The 15,211-nt window shown below is 34.2% G+C and overlaps 1 protein-coding gene across 2 annotated transcripts; it reads right to left on the bottom strand.

Annotated features, from left to right (window-relative positions):
• Positions 1-9,045: 9,045 nt before the first annotated feature.
• LOC142636879 (phospholipase D alpha 1) lies at positions 9,046-13,686 on the bottom strand. 2 transcript variants are annotated; one of them, XM_075811169.1, is made up of 5 exons: positions 13,551-13,686; positions 13,314-13,413; positions 10,018-11,911; positions 9,325-9,760; positions 9,046-9,215 (listed from the first exon to the last, which is right to left on the bottom strand). In XM_075811169.1, the coding sequence occupies exons 2-4, from the start codon at positions 13,407-13,409 to the stop codon at positions 9,327-9,329; spliced, it is 2,424 nt and encodes an 807-aa protein (XP_075667284.1). In that variant the 5' UTR covers positions 13,410-13,413; positions 13,551-13,686; the 3' UTR covers positions 9,046-9,215; positions 9,325-9,326. The 2 variants fall into 2 exon arrangements, with proteins under 2 accessions (XP_075667284.1, XP_075667283.1); XM_075811168.1 differs by having other exon boundaries at positions 9,046-9,760; positions 13,494-13,601.
• Between the last annotated feature and the right edge of the window lie 1,525 nt (positions 13,687-15,211).

Raw genomic sequence — 15,211 nt, 5'->3', positions numbered from 1 at the left:
TGAAGTTGATAAAAAAATGTTGTATTTTTTTATAAGAGTTAAAACTCTCTCTTTTTCTCTTTTTAAATTACTAAGTTAGAGGTAAGAGTCCAACCTAGAATCAATCTTTGGAAAGATTGTATTTCCGATAAACTGATAATTAATCCCAAATTTAATTAAATCTCCATAATATTTTAAAAATTAAAAATTAACGTAAAAAAAAAACCAAACATAAAACTTACGTTAATAAAGAAAATGTAAGTTGTGTAAAGAAGTTGATATAAAAAAGGAAAAGGTAAAAAAAAAACTAATTTGGTACAGCCACTTGACACAATCACGATTTTAGAAATAATAGCATGTTTCGAATAATAGATAGTTTTATCATAGTTATAATTAGAAAACATATACAACATATTGGGTTAACTATAATTTCTCTCCTCTAATTATTATGATGTAATTGCAATATTTTTCTAAAATTTAAAACTTAACTTCTAATTAGCTTAATTAGCTATTGGTAAAAGGTTTTTGATTAGTGCATTTGGATGCAAGTTAATTTTTTTATTTATTAAAAGTCGGTTAAAGTATAATCTCATTTTTAAAAGTTGAGTTTTAAAAAAGATATATAAGTAAATACGTTAAAATGTCAAAAGAAAAATTGCAAATAAATGGACTCACTTGCGAAGGGCATTTTTGTTGAAAGTAAGTATATATAGAACTAAAAAAAGTGAAACTTAAAAAATGTACATAAACAAATAACTAAAAAAGTTTAAGGAAAAAGCTTAGTTGAACACAATTTGAATTGGGCACTAAGAATTGGAATTCATTACTACGATTTACACTTAGAAGCATTCTTAGCAAATCTTGTAAAATCCAATTTCAAAAGTTGCTAATGCCTAAGAACATGTTGTGTGACCTTAGTCTTGATCAAGTAGATATAAACTTAACAACGTTATTACTTATTGAAGAAGGACAATGAAGGATAAGGGGGGATCACTCTCATAAAGATAACATGCAATTTGAAAAGCAATTAGAAACTGAAACCTCCCTAAAATACTATAATTTTGGTTTGGAAGCTTTTACCTACATAAAGCCCGACACATTTTGCATCTTATGCAATCGGGAAGTGAAAACAATGTAACTTTTATTCTTGAATTGCTCTTCTGATGACTCATATTGTAGAAGAACTCATATTGTTTAATTGACTTCATATAATTGGCTTAAGAAACCCAAAAAAAATAAGAATACTCACTTATCCGTATATATGTTTTCTGAGTAACACAATTGGGCAAATACCAAAAAGATCTTCTAATTGCACGCCTTCGCCCACCTCCTATCTACTGCAATTACCAATTGTACAAATTAAAATTTCAACAAAGATTTGCACTTTCTTCGTTTCTAAACAGACGAGGAAAATACTTGTAACAAATTCATAACCCACAGCACATTATTTAATAAAAATGGCAATGCAAACAATCAAATGAGAAATGTGAGTGTAATTATTGTCTTTTGTGTTAAAAAATAGGGGTTCGCTAGGTTACGCTAGCCCCTAGGCAGGGCGCTAGAGTTAAAGCCCTCAGGCCAACTTGTGTGGATGCCCACCAACGGACTCCTACTGGCAGCGGAACTCAAACTTAGGTGGGTTAAACGAAGTGTCCAAGCCTTACCAACTAAGCCAAGCCCCCGTTGGCGTGAGTGTAATTATTGTCAATAATTGATGTTATTGACAAATGACAATAATTAGCTGGCTTATCTAAAATGAATCAAAAATGAGTCTAAATGTCTAATTGAAGAATTGAGAGAAGAAAGACCTTCGAGGATGTAAGCTTGTAATCTGTTGAAATCTCACACAAGCTCAAGGTTCTACAATGGCGGATTGACATTCACATGGAGAGAGAGAGAGAGAGAGAGAGAGAGAGAGAGAGAGAGAGAGAGAGAGAGAGAGAGAGAGAGAGAGAGAGAGAGAGAGAGAGAGAGAGAGAGAGAGAGAGAGAGAATGTATGAGAGAGTGATTGAGAATGATTCAGTATGTATTGATAAATATCTGCCCCTGTTCTTTATATAATGAGAACAGAGGAGCGGGAAAACCTGTAACAGAATAACAAACTACCTAACCAATGAGAAAATGACAAGTGGCAACATTGTACAACTAACAACTAACTACACTGTGCTATTCACTGCATAAATGACATGCCATTTTATGCAATACAAAGAATTTATTACTAAACTGTAGGTAGCTTAATCATAAAATAAACTTGAATTGCTTTGTTTCTTGCTTCATCTCTTATTCTCAGCTTCTAACACCCCCCTTAAGATGAACTATATATATTAATCAAGTTCATCATGGAAAGCAAGTGGAAAAATTGCTTATGCCCAAGAGCTTTTGTGAAGAAATCTGCAATCTGATGCCTTGTAGGAACATGAAATGTTTTAATGACTCCATCTTCAATCTTTTCTCAAATAAAATGGCAATCAATTTTGATATGCTTTGTTCTCTCATGAAACACAGGGTTTGCAGCAATGTAGAAGGCTGCCTTGCTATCATAGTAAAGGAAAGTAGGTTGTGTGTGATTTAAACCAAAAGTCTTGAGCAAAGCAATAAGCCAAACTACCTCACTAGTTATTATTGCTATTGATCTATACTCAGATTCAACAGAAGATCTTGACACTACTTGCTGTTTCTTACATTTCCAAGAAATTAGTGAATCACCCAAAAACACACAAAATTCTAAGATTGATCTTCTAGTGTCAGGGTAGGCTGCCCAGTCAGCATCACAATAGGACTTCAATTGCAATTCTGAGCTTGCAGACAGAAACAAACCTTGTCCTAGTGTCTCCTTCAAGTACTTTAGAATTTTATAAGCAGCTTGAAGATGAGGCACTTTAGGTGAACTCATGAACTAACTGAGTTTGTGGACTGAATAACAAATGTCAGGCCTTGTAAATTTCAGATAAAACAGCTTCCCTATGAGTCTCCTATACAATGAAGGATCTGGAACATCATCCCCAATTGTGCTACTAAACTTAGTTGATTGTTCCATAGGAATGTTTGCTGGCTTACAAGCTAACATACCTGTATCAGATAAAAGCTCTAGAGTATATTTTCTCTGACATGGTGAAATACCTCTTGAAGTTCTTGCTACCTCAAGACATAGGAAATATTTCAAGGTTCCCAAATCTCTAAGTTTAAATTTCCTGTCTAGAAACTGTTTAAGCACATTCATAGCATCTACATCATTGCTTGCAATAAGTATGTCATCAACATACACAAGAATGATGATAATAGAACCTCCCTTAACTCTAGTGAAGACAAAGTAGTCTGATTTGGATTGAATAAAGCCTTGATCCACAATAGTAGAAGACAACTTTTCAAACCATTGTCTACTAGCCTGTTTAAGCCCATAGAGGGACTTAGTGAGTCTGCAAACCTCCCCCTTGCTGCCAAACCCAGGTGGAGGAAGCATATAAACCTCCTCATGTAAGTCTCCATGTAAGAAAGCATTGTTGACATCTAACTGAGTTAAATGCCAACCATGAATGACAGCAAAATCCAAGAGAGTTCTAATTGTGACAAACTTCACCATAGGAGAGAAAGTCTCCTAGAAATCTATACCTTTTGTTTGGGTGAATCCTTTAGCCACTAGTCTTGCCTTATACCTCTCAATAGAACCATCAGCCTTTAACTTGATTTTGTACACCCATTTACACCCTATAGGCACCTTACCAGGAGGAAGCTTGCACATATCAGTTTATTTGTTCATTTTCAGTAGTGGATTAGAACAAATAAACTAATTATTCTTATTTTTAAAAAAAATTGTAATTTGATGCAGTGGTGGCGCCTCGTTAAGACCAAGGTGGTCCCAGGACCACCCTGACCTAAAAAAAATATATTTATATATAATAATTTAAATTTTTTTATTTGTCTACCCTTTAAAAAAAATTTGGGAACACCTTTAGTTTTTTTTTATGCCAATAAAATTAAATTTTGCTCTATTATTTGTTCTACTTTCAAGCAAAAAAAAAAAAGCCCAAAATATTTTTTTTAACTAAAATTTGAAAAAAATAAAAATAAACAGAGCAAGCCCACCCCAAGAAAAAAAAAGCCCAACATCAATCCTAAACAAAACTAACCCAAATGGATTCTCAAAAAAAATTTAGTTAAATTTTTTATTTACTAAATACCCAATCGGGCAAACCTTAATGGATTCTAAAAAAAAAAACCAATACGCGTCTGCCGATTAATCAAAATCATCAAATGGTAAAGCAAAACTGAAAATCAGAACTCCTAACCTAAACCAAAAAAACCTCATCAACAACCAAGCTCCAAGCACATCAGTGCGACAGCGCTTCTGCCTGGACCGCCTCAAACTCGAGCAACAGAGCACATCTGGCCTCAAACTTGAGCAACATCGATGGCCAGATCGTAGATCAGATCAGAGATTGCTTGGCTTGGCCTTGTCGCCTCGACCCTTGAGTCCTTACCTTGATGTGCTGCCACCGTGCCGCGGCGTTGCCCCTCAGGCCTCAAGGTATTTCAGTTCTTTACTTCAGTCTCTTTTTCTCTATCAGTCAATCTCATCTTACATCTTTGGCTTTGCTGTGCTCTGATTTGAGAGTGAGAGCGGAGCTCTCTCTCTCTTTCTCTTTGAACTGAAATGAGATTCTCTTTCTCTCTATGTTTCTCTGTTTCTCTATGTCTAAATGTCTAATTGCCTTTACTTTAATAACTTTATTTGACATTTTGATTTTATTGGTTTGTGAGTTATTCGTTTTGTGTACTATGAGTTTTGTGTGTTGTGAATGTTTTATATGTTTGATATATTGTGGAATGTTGATTGGCTCTTGTGACTTTTGTTTGTTGAGTGGGGGGTGGATAGGGGCCGTAGGGCCGTGGGGTGGGATATTTGAATTAGGGAAGTGGACAGGTAGAGGTAGTAAAGACTGAAGGCATGCAAAGACAGTAAAGGCTAACTAACCAATGCATTATAAAAGATAAAAAAAATTAAATTATGTTAGGCACTAGGTAGTGGGTTGAGCTGTGGATAATGCACATGGGATGTGTGCTATTGCACAGTGAGGTGTGTGCTAATGCATAGTGGGATATTTGCGTGTTTTTTTTTTATTGTTGTTGTTGTCAATATATGAATTTATCTTTTTATTAAATTGTGTAATTTATACTTCTTAAAGAACACCCTGAGAAAAGTTCTTGGAGCCGCCACTGATTTGATGCAGCCATTTTGCACAACCACATTAAAACAAATAAATTGTTTGTTCTTATCTAGAAAATTGTAATTTGATGTAGCCAATTGGTGGCTGGTGCAACTACGGTTTGTAAGCTCAACTTTTATTATAAAGCATAAGCATATAATATATAAAATCATGGTATTTTAATTTAAGCATTGGTTTATTTATTTGTTTTTCTTATTTACCAGTCATTAATTTTTTTATTCTATTTTGAAAAAACCAACCCATTATTTAATTTGAAATTTGAATGAATATATATATATTGAGAAAAGGTTAAAAGAGTCACCTGGATTGTAAAAAAAGAAAAGAAAAAAAGAAAAGAAAAAAGAACAGCCTTTTAACATATGTTGTGCCTATGTGAAGAGGCTAGTATAAATAATTGAGATATTCAGGTAAGTGCACATTAAAGGGCATTTATTTGTAGATGATTTTCATAAATTTTGTGAGATTTTTTTTAGTGGTGAAATTCATAGTGTGCATTTAAGGTTTTTTTATTATTATTAAATTTTCATTTATTACACCACACATATAAAATTTTAAATAAAGAATTATTAAATATTGAACGGACAAGGACCCACTCACATAGACATGCATTAAATGTCCTATGCTTATGTGGGACCAATAGACATTATGAGCCAGAGGTTTGAGTGGCCAAAGTAAGTATTAGAATTATGATTAAATTAAATGTTATTTCCTTACGGTTTAAGTTTTGGGAAGAATTGATAATTTAATTAGTATCAAAGTATATGGTCTTGAGTTTAAACCATGTCTCCACTGCAGCTCCCATTTAAAAATTTAACGTGTTGAGCCTCAATTATGAAGAGGGAGTTTGAACTCATACGTGAAGAGAAGTAAAAAAGTAATAGGACTATGGTTATATGAAATGATTAAAGTCACTAAACTCAGAAACCACACCATATCCTACCAATAAACGGTCTGGGTTTCAAAACCACACCATATCTCCAAGATTCTCTCTATCCCTATAGGCTCTCTTTACAAACACAAATTTATCCTCCCTCTAACAGAAACTAAACGGCAAGAACCAGTGATAATAGAGAAAGATCCAGTGACGGTGAAGCATTTTGGCTAAACAGGATATCAAGCTTTGGCTTCCAGTGAAGAAAAACGAGATAGACCACCGCAGAATTTTTTTCAAAGTATTTGTTATCCAACCGGTAAAACCGTGTCCGGTCTTGCAAACCAGGAGGTTTGACCGTGGTCCAAGCAGTTTGCTACAAATTAAAATTTTTCGGTTTTATACTTTTAAAGAACTGGACTGATGACCGGTTTCCAATTACCGCAATTTGACTAGTCGGTCCAATTTAGATTTCAAAACCATGTTGCATAGTGATTTACTTTGTTTTGTGCTTGGTAGCATAAGCACAAAACCATATAAATGCATGAGATGAGTAGTTCTAGAAGCAAGTGTCATCTTATTAATCCTTCAGCAAAAAAAAAAGTGTCATCTTATTATCCAAAGTCTGTTTCTTTCTCCAAAACTCATCCGTTGTCAGCTACCACCAGCAACCATTGGGTTCACTAAATGCAAGACAATACTCCATCTCTTCATGATATAATGAAGTGGGTTGCTCAAGTGACAACCCACCAAAAGTAGACAATTTGGGCCACAGTCCTAAGCCCATCTTGAAGACCAAGCGTTTATTTATGTATTTATTTTATGGAGGCCTTGGTGTAATGCCCAAACAGATAACCAGACCACAAGCAAATGGTTCTGACTAAAAAAACGAAAAGGAGTTCGGCTGTTGAAAAATTAAAATTTGAGCCACAAACAAGGTTGCCCATATTCTAAGCCTAATAATGAGCTGCAGATTTGGATCGAGTCCATTCTCTTTTAACCTTAACTTTGGTTTTTTGGGTTCAAAGATAATAATAATAATAATAATAATAATAATAATAATAATAATAATAAAAAGACCCACAATCTACTAAGGCCCCTGTGATTTTGTTGAGCGTTTAATATCAAGAGACATTATGTAATGCATATGAGATGTGGTGGAAAATGTTTTTACAACCCATCCGGATAGAATATCTTATATACTATTAAAGTCTTATTACATTATATAGAACATTAAACCTTATCTCCCTATTTTACAAAGCATTGTAAACATATTCTTCCACATACTTAAAAAAAAAAAAAAAAAAGCATTGGACTCTCTTTAATAAAGTGAGAACTCAGAAGACTATCACACTATCATCATCACCATTATCAAACATCCACTTCTAGGTTTACTTCCCCTTCAACCACCGCAGCAAGTGATGACTACTAGGCCATCGCTTCCAAAAGAGAGAGACAGAGAAAGAAATACAACTTAATTGACTTAAACACTTCCAAGGATCTTAACTTCAAAACTCATATATATATATATATATATATATATATATATATACCAATCTTGGGCTTCTCATTAACAGTTTTTCACTCTCTATCTCTCTCCAGCTTCAATCAAGTTTGAATGAAATCTAATTTTGATTCTAAACCGTTTCACTCTCTATGAACTTTATTTATTTACTTTTGTTTCAGTAATTTTTTCCTGTGCCTCCCTCTTCAATCTCTTTAGATTTTAGGTATAATGACAAATTATTCCCTGTAACTCAAACCAACAATCATTAGAGTTTAAAATAAGAAAAATTTAGTGAATTCCAGTTAGACAAAATGATAAAGTCTCTGATTGTTGAATAAGAAAGTTAAGGTTCAATTCCCACCTACACTAAAAACCAATTGATGTTTTGGTAATCCTGGCTACACTCTTAGTTAGTTGGAACAAAAGCATTAGTATTAGATTGAAAAAAGTCATCCAAAAAATTTATCCAATTATTTCTTGAGGGCAGGGATTTTCTTAGGTCAATCCTATATTTTTTATTGATCTGTTCGTCACCATAGGGAAGTACCATATTCTCTACCTACCATATAAGTTATTTTAGGTTCAGAAGTTTGCCTTTAGATTCGATTGACAAAAGTAATATTTTGGTCATTATATGCATGGTGGTTATTCACGCTTGTAAACTTGTTCAAACAAATTGTATGGACAAATCGTTTTTATTCCTTCTCTCTAGTACTATTTCTTTATCTAAATGTACTGACAACTAGCTGACCACCATCAGAGCCCACTCAAATAACATGTCCTCCAAATTAGTCATTCACTAACTGTCTTGTGAATTCTTAAATATTTTCGAAGCCCAAAAAATGATACTCCTTACTCTTATATTCATAGCAAAATCTGCTCATTAAATACATAGTTAGATCTACCAAGAATGTTGACAGAACATCATTTCTCCCAACTCCAGGAGCATTAGAATTTTCGTGTAAAGTCTCCCATACTCACAAACTGCCAGTCATGGTTGGCTATGAAGACTGGGACTTATTTTGTAAATCAGTCTTTTCGTTTTGAGATTTTTTGCTTGGTTGTATTTTCAAGGAATTTATGCCCATTATTGGAGATTTCGCAAATGGTTTGGTTGGAGATCTGGAAAGCTTTGCTATTTGTGAACATTGAGAGTGAGCGAGCTTAGCTGTGAATTGGGATTTTGCAGATATTGGGTATTTTGTGAAGATATTGGGTATTTTGTGTATGTTCCAAAGCATAAAAACATGAGCGGAGCAATTATGCCAAAGTAGTGAAGTTTGAGAATTTGAAAATATTTGAATACTTAACTATGATCAGTTATGTTAAACATTGTCGATAATTAATATCCACACCCTGTTCACAATTTTAGTGAGCTAAGAGGAAACCTGGCGATGAATTTAATGAACTAATGAAGGAACATAGGTAGGTTCAAATTGTTATAAGCCAATCTCAAATAGAGTTGCAAGAACAGAAAATATTCAATATTAATATGATAAAAAAACATAAGAAAAACATTCTTAAGCCAGATAAACAGTACTCATAAGTTATAATCGTCAGAATCAGAATCACACAGCATTACCACGTCCCTATAAGCACTGCTATGAACATCCTGACAGAAAAATGATCTCTCTGCAGGTTCACACATAAAAAAGATTTATTGCTCAACCATAAAAACTAAAATTATAAAAGTATATGCAAAGCGAAAGGCTGTTATTATCATAAACCAAGCAGAAAATACCACTAAGTAGTAAGGATTGGAGGCATGTAGTCAGATTTGGCACCCAGAACACGAGCCTTGGTGTCAGGGAAGAACTCAAATCCAGGCAGCTGTGTGACGTTTCCTTCACTATCAACCCCGACAGGGTAACGCAGCAAGTGTCCTGGCAGGTCACGTTCAAGTGTCTCACTTGAATACAGATCCCAATATTTGTCAGAAATCTGGTTCAACTTACTGATACACTCCTCGCTTTCAGGGTGAAAGAATGAATCATCCAGCATGCCAAGGTGCTCATACCATAGTGACAGACGGAAACCATGGATCTGACCACGTGCTGGCTGCCTGTTAGCCAGATGATATGGTTGGTAAGCTCCCATTGCTATCTCAGAGTCCCTAGCTCCATCCATTGATCTCTGGTTGATGTTGGCAGATCCAATTATTATATATTCATCATCAACTGCAAAAAGGCATAGGTCAGTTCCAGACTTGACACAAAATATTTACATTAAGACGAGAAATGTCATATAAGTCGATAAATTCTTTTGAGATTGACTGGGTTCTGGGGTTCAAATATGCTAGCATGTTGTACAAGTTTCAAATTTGGGTAAAAGATTTAAATTAAAAACAAAAACAAAAACAAAAAGCGAAAAATGAAAAATGAAAAAACAAAAAACAAAAAACTAGGGTTCAAACAGTGTAGGTGGCATATCTTACCAATCATCATCTTAGCATGAACATAGATCATGAAGCGCCGGGACTCCTGAGCTCGACTGTAATCTGAATCAGGTGGTGGTTTTTCTGATGGTTCATATTCACCCTGCTTTTTCACCTCCCGATTTCCAAGGCAGAAAAATGTCAAATAATTCCGAGGATCCTCATCAATACCCTTGGCTTTCAGAGCCTGAATAATATCTTTATACATCATCTCCATTGTCCTCCTCTGCCAATCTAATATGGCCTGAACTGATCCACTCTCTGGCATACCCTCTGGCCACATCGGGACAACAACATAGACAGTAAACCTCTCCCCTGCTTCAATCTTGCTGACAATCTTAAGTGAAAGCTCCTTTGGAATCAGATGCAGAGCACCAATTTCCTCAGGCTTGATATCATCAGCACTCCAGCAAAAAGAACTTCCCAGGAAATACTGATTCTCAATGTAAATGAAATCCTTTGCACGTCGAATAGCATTAATGTAAGCATCCTGAATGCTTCGGTCAATGATATTATCCTTCCCACTGACAAGCCCAGCTCTGGCTGCATCTTCAGGTGTCTCTGGGAAGCCAAAAGCAGCCCCACCATCAATGGATCTAAACAACTGCACATTCCATGTCTCATTGTCATCTGGAAACATAACTGGAGATGGAGGGATGATGATTTCATCAAGCTCTCTAAGCTGAACAAGTAAATCCTTACCACCTTGCTTTCTCCACCTCTGCTCAAAATTAAATAAGACATCCCAAGCAATTGGTCCTTCAAGCCGGGAGTGGATATCATGCCACGGTTCCCTTGGACCACCTTTTGTAATTGAAGCACCCTCAAAATTTGGCTGATGAAAATCATCATGATGTGCAGTGTCCAATGTCCTGAAGAGTGAATGAAAGGGGGTATCATATCTCCCATCACAAAGATCAATACCCCCAACGAAACTCACAATTCTCCTCTTTTGTGACCCTCCACCAGGCATTTCACTGTCCACCACCACAATCTTCTGGTGATGAGTGAACATGGTTGAAATCGATAAGTCCTGAACAATGCTTCCACCATCATCAGGATTTCGGGGACACAAGACACAGTGCACATCAGTATTCTGGAAGTAATGTTCAGTTTCTTCATCGTGAGTGGCCATCAATCCATCCTTTTTCAGTAACCCAACAGAAGTCCTGTCATCCCAAACAAGCATAAGAACCCTAACACCTTCACTTGCCTTTTTCTTAAGCAGATCACCAAGGAAGATGTCTCCTCCAGACTTTGGCCTCCTTGAGTCCCTCACCAAGGAAATTTCTGTATAGACAGACCATCCAGTAATGTAGATCAAGTGTTTTGCATTAGTTATTGCATCAAAAATGTCTTCCCAACATCTGTGGGGCTCATAATGTGTGCCTCCAGCAAGAGGGATTTTAGGAACAAATTTGTCTGGGACATGAGCATCTTGGTACAGAGAAATCCTACATCCTTGTCTCTGTGAGAAGAATGTGTATGGCACTCCAGGAAATTTAAGACTTCTAATACCCCGAGCCCAATTATGGTCTTTTGCAACATCAAAATATTGTAGCTTCACATGGATCTTCGAACCTACAGGATTTTTCTCTTTATCCAAGATATCAACCCATCTATCCACTTCCTCCCCATTTAAGAGTTCTTCAACAGGTACATATGCTCTTCCAATTAAGGTTGCCCCAATAGGATTATCGTCTTTGACAGTGAAAATAACATTTGAAGCCAAATGAGCACAGTAGATATGAAAAGACTCGTACCACCTGGGATTGTTAGGCTCATTTTCTAGTATCCTGGTCCTCCCAACTCTCGCCTTTTCTAGATCAATGGTTGCGTAGACTTTAGGAACTCCTTTACCAATACCAACTGTCTCTTCAATGTTTGCCAGAATCTACAAAATATAAATTCAGCAGTAAGATTTTGGGAAAGAAGAAGAAAGGAAAAGCAAATGTATTACTTGAAAACCTACACTCCAACAAGAAGCATCATATTATCAGAGTAACTAAAAATAATTAGAGAGTGGAAATTATAAAAATGATTATATACTTTGTAGTGTATAAAATGAACAGGGGAAGGATTATTCATACGATGAAGATGATGCTAACAATCCACCAAAAATACATTGATAAATGAAAGAACAAATAAAAAAGGAAAAGCCCACACACAATCTTTAACAAATCTTGCTGCCATAAAAATACTCAAAAGAATATGGGGGAGACAGCAGCCCATGATTTAAAGCACTGCACTGGTCACTGCTATTTGTGATCTGGATAAAGCTTAGTTTCATAAAAATAAGTATTGAAGTAGTTTAGTAAGACAAGAAACACCAAAATCAGTTTCTTATTCTTAAATGTTAAAACAATTATATGGTTTTCATCTAGCATCAAGCTCTCGCCTTGTTGGCATTATGACCAAGAACTAACATACTTTTGAGATAACCTCAAGGGGTTGGCCTAGTGATTCCCAAGCCCTCATTAAATCCATTAGGTTTTAGGTTCAAAACTCCTAAACAACATTTTTGGACCAGCCCAAAGGATTATTTCTAGAGTTTCAACATCCACCTTAAAACAGTTTTGTAACTATCTCATATCGCATACAAGTCTATCTTGAAAGTAGGAGTTTTAACACCCACCTTAGCCAAAAAAAAACTCCTACTTTCAAGATAGACATGTATGCGATATGAGATAGTTTGGAAACTGTTTTAAGATTACAAAATTACCCATCCGCTAAGCAATAAGTGAAAGAGAGCAAACAGAGCTTCTTCACAACATTGCTTAGTAAGTTATTACAAATGCATGATTGTAAAACCATGATCATAAGGATCTGAAATGAAGAATTGAATTTCCTAGAAAAATAACAAAAAATATAGTTATTAACCATATTTCTAAATATCATTTTAATTTTTCAATATCTTTAATTACTTTGATCACTAAAAAAAGGCTATCCACATAAAATAACAACCACCCCACCAACATCATAAATGTTGTGGTCCATCACTTTTAATATATTCTAATATAACACAATCAGCTGGGAAATCACTCCTCATAATTAACAAAACATTTGATATTATACAAAAATCCATAAGGATAATTTCAAAACAGACAAACACAAAATATTTTTTTTTCCCAACAAACATTACTATATACTTGATTTTTCGTATGTTTTAACTATAAAAACCAAATGGGTATCAAAATATAAAGACAAAAAACGATGATCCAAGCTTTAAAAAGCAGAGATCAAATATTGGGTCAGATCCAAATTTATTGAATTGTAAAAAAGGGTGACAGAAGAACCTTGCGGAAGATCTTAGGGCCGCCACCACCACTGTGGAGCTTGTCGACCTCATAGACAGTAACGTGAAGTGTACCATGTAGCAGAATATGCGCCATTTCTCTGCACCCATTAACCAGAATTATTATAAAGAAGAAGAAAAAGAAATATCAGTCAAAACAGAGTAATCAGAAGCATACAAAGAAGAAGAAGAAGAAGAAGTTGATCGGATGAGAGAGAGAGAGTGAGATCTGAGAAACCTGAGAGATGGTAATTCTAGTGGATTGTGAATTCTGTGATCCGCTTTTGGTTCTGGTTGTGTACTATTATTATGTGGATGATGGATATTTATACTATACAACAGCACACTGAAAGTGAAGGTGAAACGGAGAGAGAATAAGTGAAATAGATCCACAAAAGCAGCAGGCAATCAGGAGCGCTATATTTAAAAGACAGAATATGATTTGGATATATGGGGACAGTATGGGGAAAAACGAAAAAGGTTCTCTTTTTTTATTTTCTTTTTCCTTTTCCTATTCTTTTCCATTTTCTATTTATCTGATTTTGCACTTTTCAATATTTTCATAAGTGAAGCAATAAATCAAATTTTACTTTTTTTGCTATCAAAATTTTTTTTTGTTATAAAAAAATCAAATTTTTTCCTATTCTATGTGCGCACACACACATATATAGGGAATATTGAGCTTTTGTCCTTATTTTGTAAAAAATTTAACACAAATCCTTATTTGGAAACTATTTAGGTTTGTGTCCTTATTTTAGTACTCAATTAAAAAAAAAAACGAGTTATAAGTTTCTATGCATATTTTGCCACTTAATTTTTAAAAAAAATTTAAGTGAAACTTGACTTTGCTAATGTCAAGTTTCAATTAAAAAATTTACATATAACTCGATATTTATACCAAACTCGATTTTGTTAAAATCGAATTTCAAAAATAAAGACACAAACATAAATAGTTTCGAAACAATAATATCTTGCTGTTATTTTTGCAAAATAATGGCAAAATTTCAATATCCCCCATATATATATATATATTGGTATTGTTCACTTCCTCACGTGTTGATTAATGTTCTCCTTGGAGTATTGAAAATTAGCAGCTTACTCCTTGTAGTACTAATTTCCATTAACGTTCTACTTATTTCGGCAATAATAATTTTTAGAAAATGAGTTATTTTCTAAAAAGTATTTTCTATAAAAGTATTTTATTTTTCTATGTTTGATAGCAACCTTAAATAAGTTGAAAAATAATTTTCAAACTTCCCTTATTTAGCTTGCTATGAGATAGAGTTGTTTTCAAAAAAAAAAAAAAAAAAGTAGAAAACAATTTCTAAAGATAGTTTTCCTTTGACTATTTTTTTTATGTTATCAAACACTGAAAAACACGAAAAACTATCTTTACACAAGATTTTGTTTAGCAGCTGCGGTTGTGGGTTTTTTGCTAATTTTCAATATTTAAGGGGGTACATTTTCTTGATTTTAAAGTTTAGGAGGGGGTTAAATTGTAGTGTTTCCTAATTAATTAAGGATAAAGTTTAGCTACAAAATTGATTGTAGCCTAAGGCTACAACCTTACTTAATATCTTTTTATTGAAGGAGAATTTTGACAAATTCATCATGAGATTACATTTTTTTTCATATATTCTCCATGCATGTAAAATTTCTAGAAAATTAAAGATCAATAACTATGTCATCAATAAATTATTTAAATTGCAAATTTTTGTAGTTTAAAATTATGCATAAAATATAAACTTATAGATTATATAATAAATAATATCCGATTAACACAAAATTTGAAATTTGTATTAAGAGCGTAAAGAATATGCAATTCAACAGTATGATTTTCAAAATATGTAGTATTATTTATTTTTAATTAAATAAGGTTGTAGTCTTGGGTTATAACTA

The sequence above is a fragment of the Castanea sativa genome, chromosome 5 (genome assembly GCF_040712315.1).
Source record: "Castanea sativa cultivar Marrone di Chiusa Pesio chromosome 5, ASM4071231v1".
NCBI lineage: Eukaryota > Viridiplantae > Streptophyta > Magnoliopsida > Fagales > Fagaceae > Castanea > Castanea sativa.
This window is presented reverse-complemented; position numbering and strand designations above follow the sequence as displayed.

Coding starts and splice junctions, on each gene's coding strand:
- LOC142636879 (XM_075811169.1), bottom strand. CDS start 13,409: ATGGCGCATATTCTGCTACATGGTACACTTCACGTTACTGTCTATGAG. Junction 11,912..13,313: donor GCCCTAAGATCTTCCGCAAG/GTTCTTCTGTCA, acceptor TATATTTTGTAG/ATTCTGGCAAACATTGAAGA. Junction 9,761..10,017: donor TCATGCTAAGATGATGATTG/GTAAGATATGCC, acceptor GCCTTTTTGCAG/TTGATGATGAATATATAATA.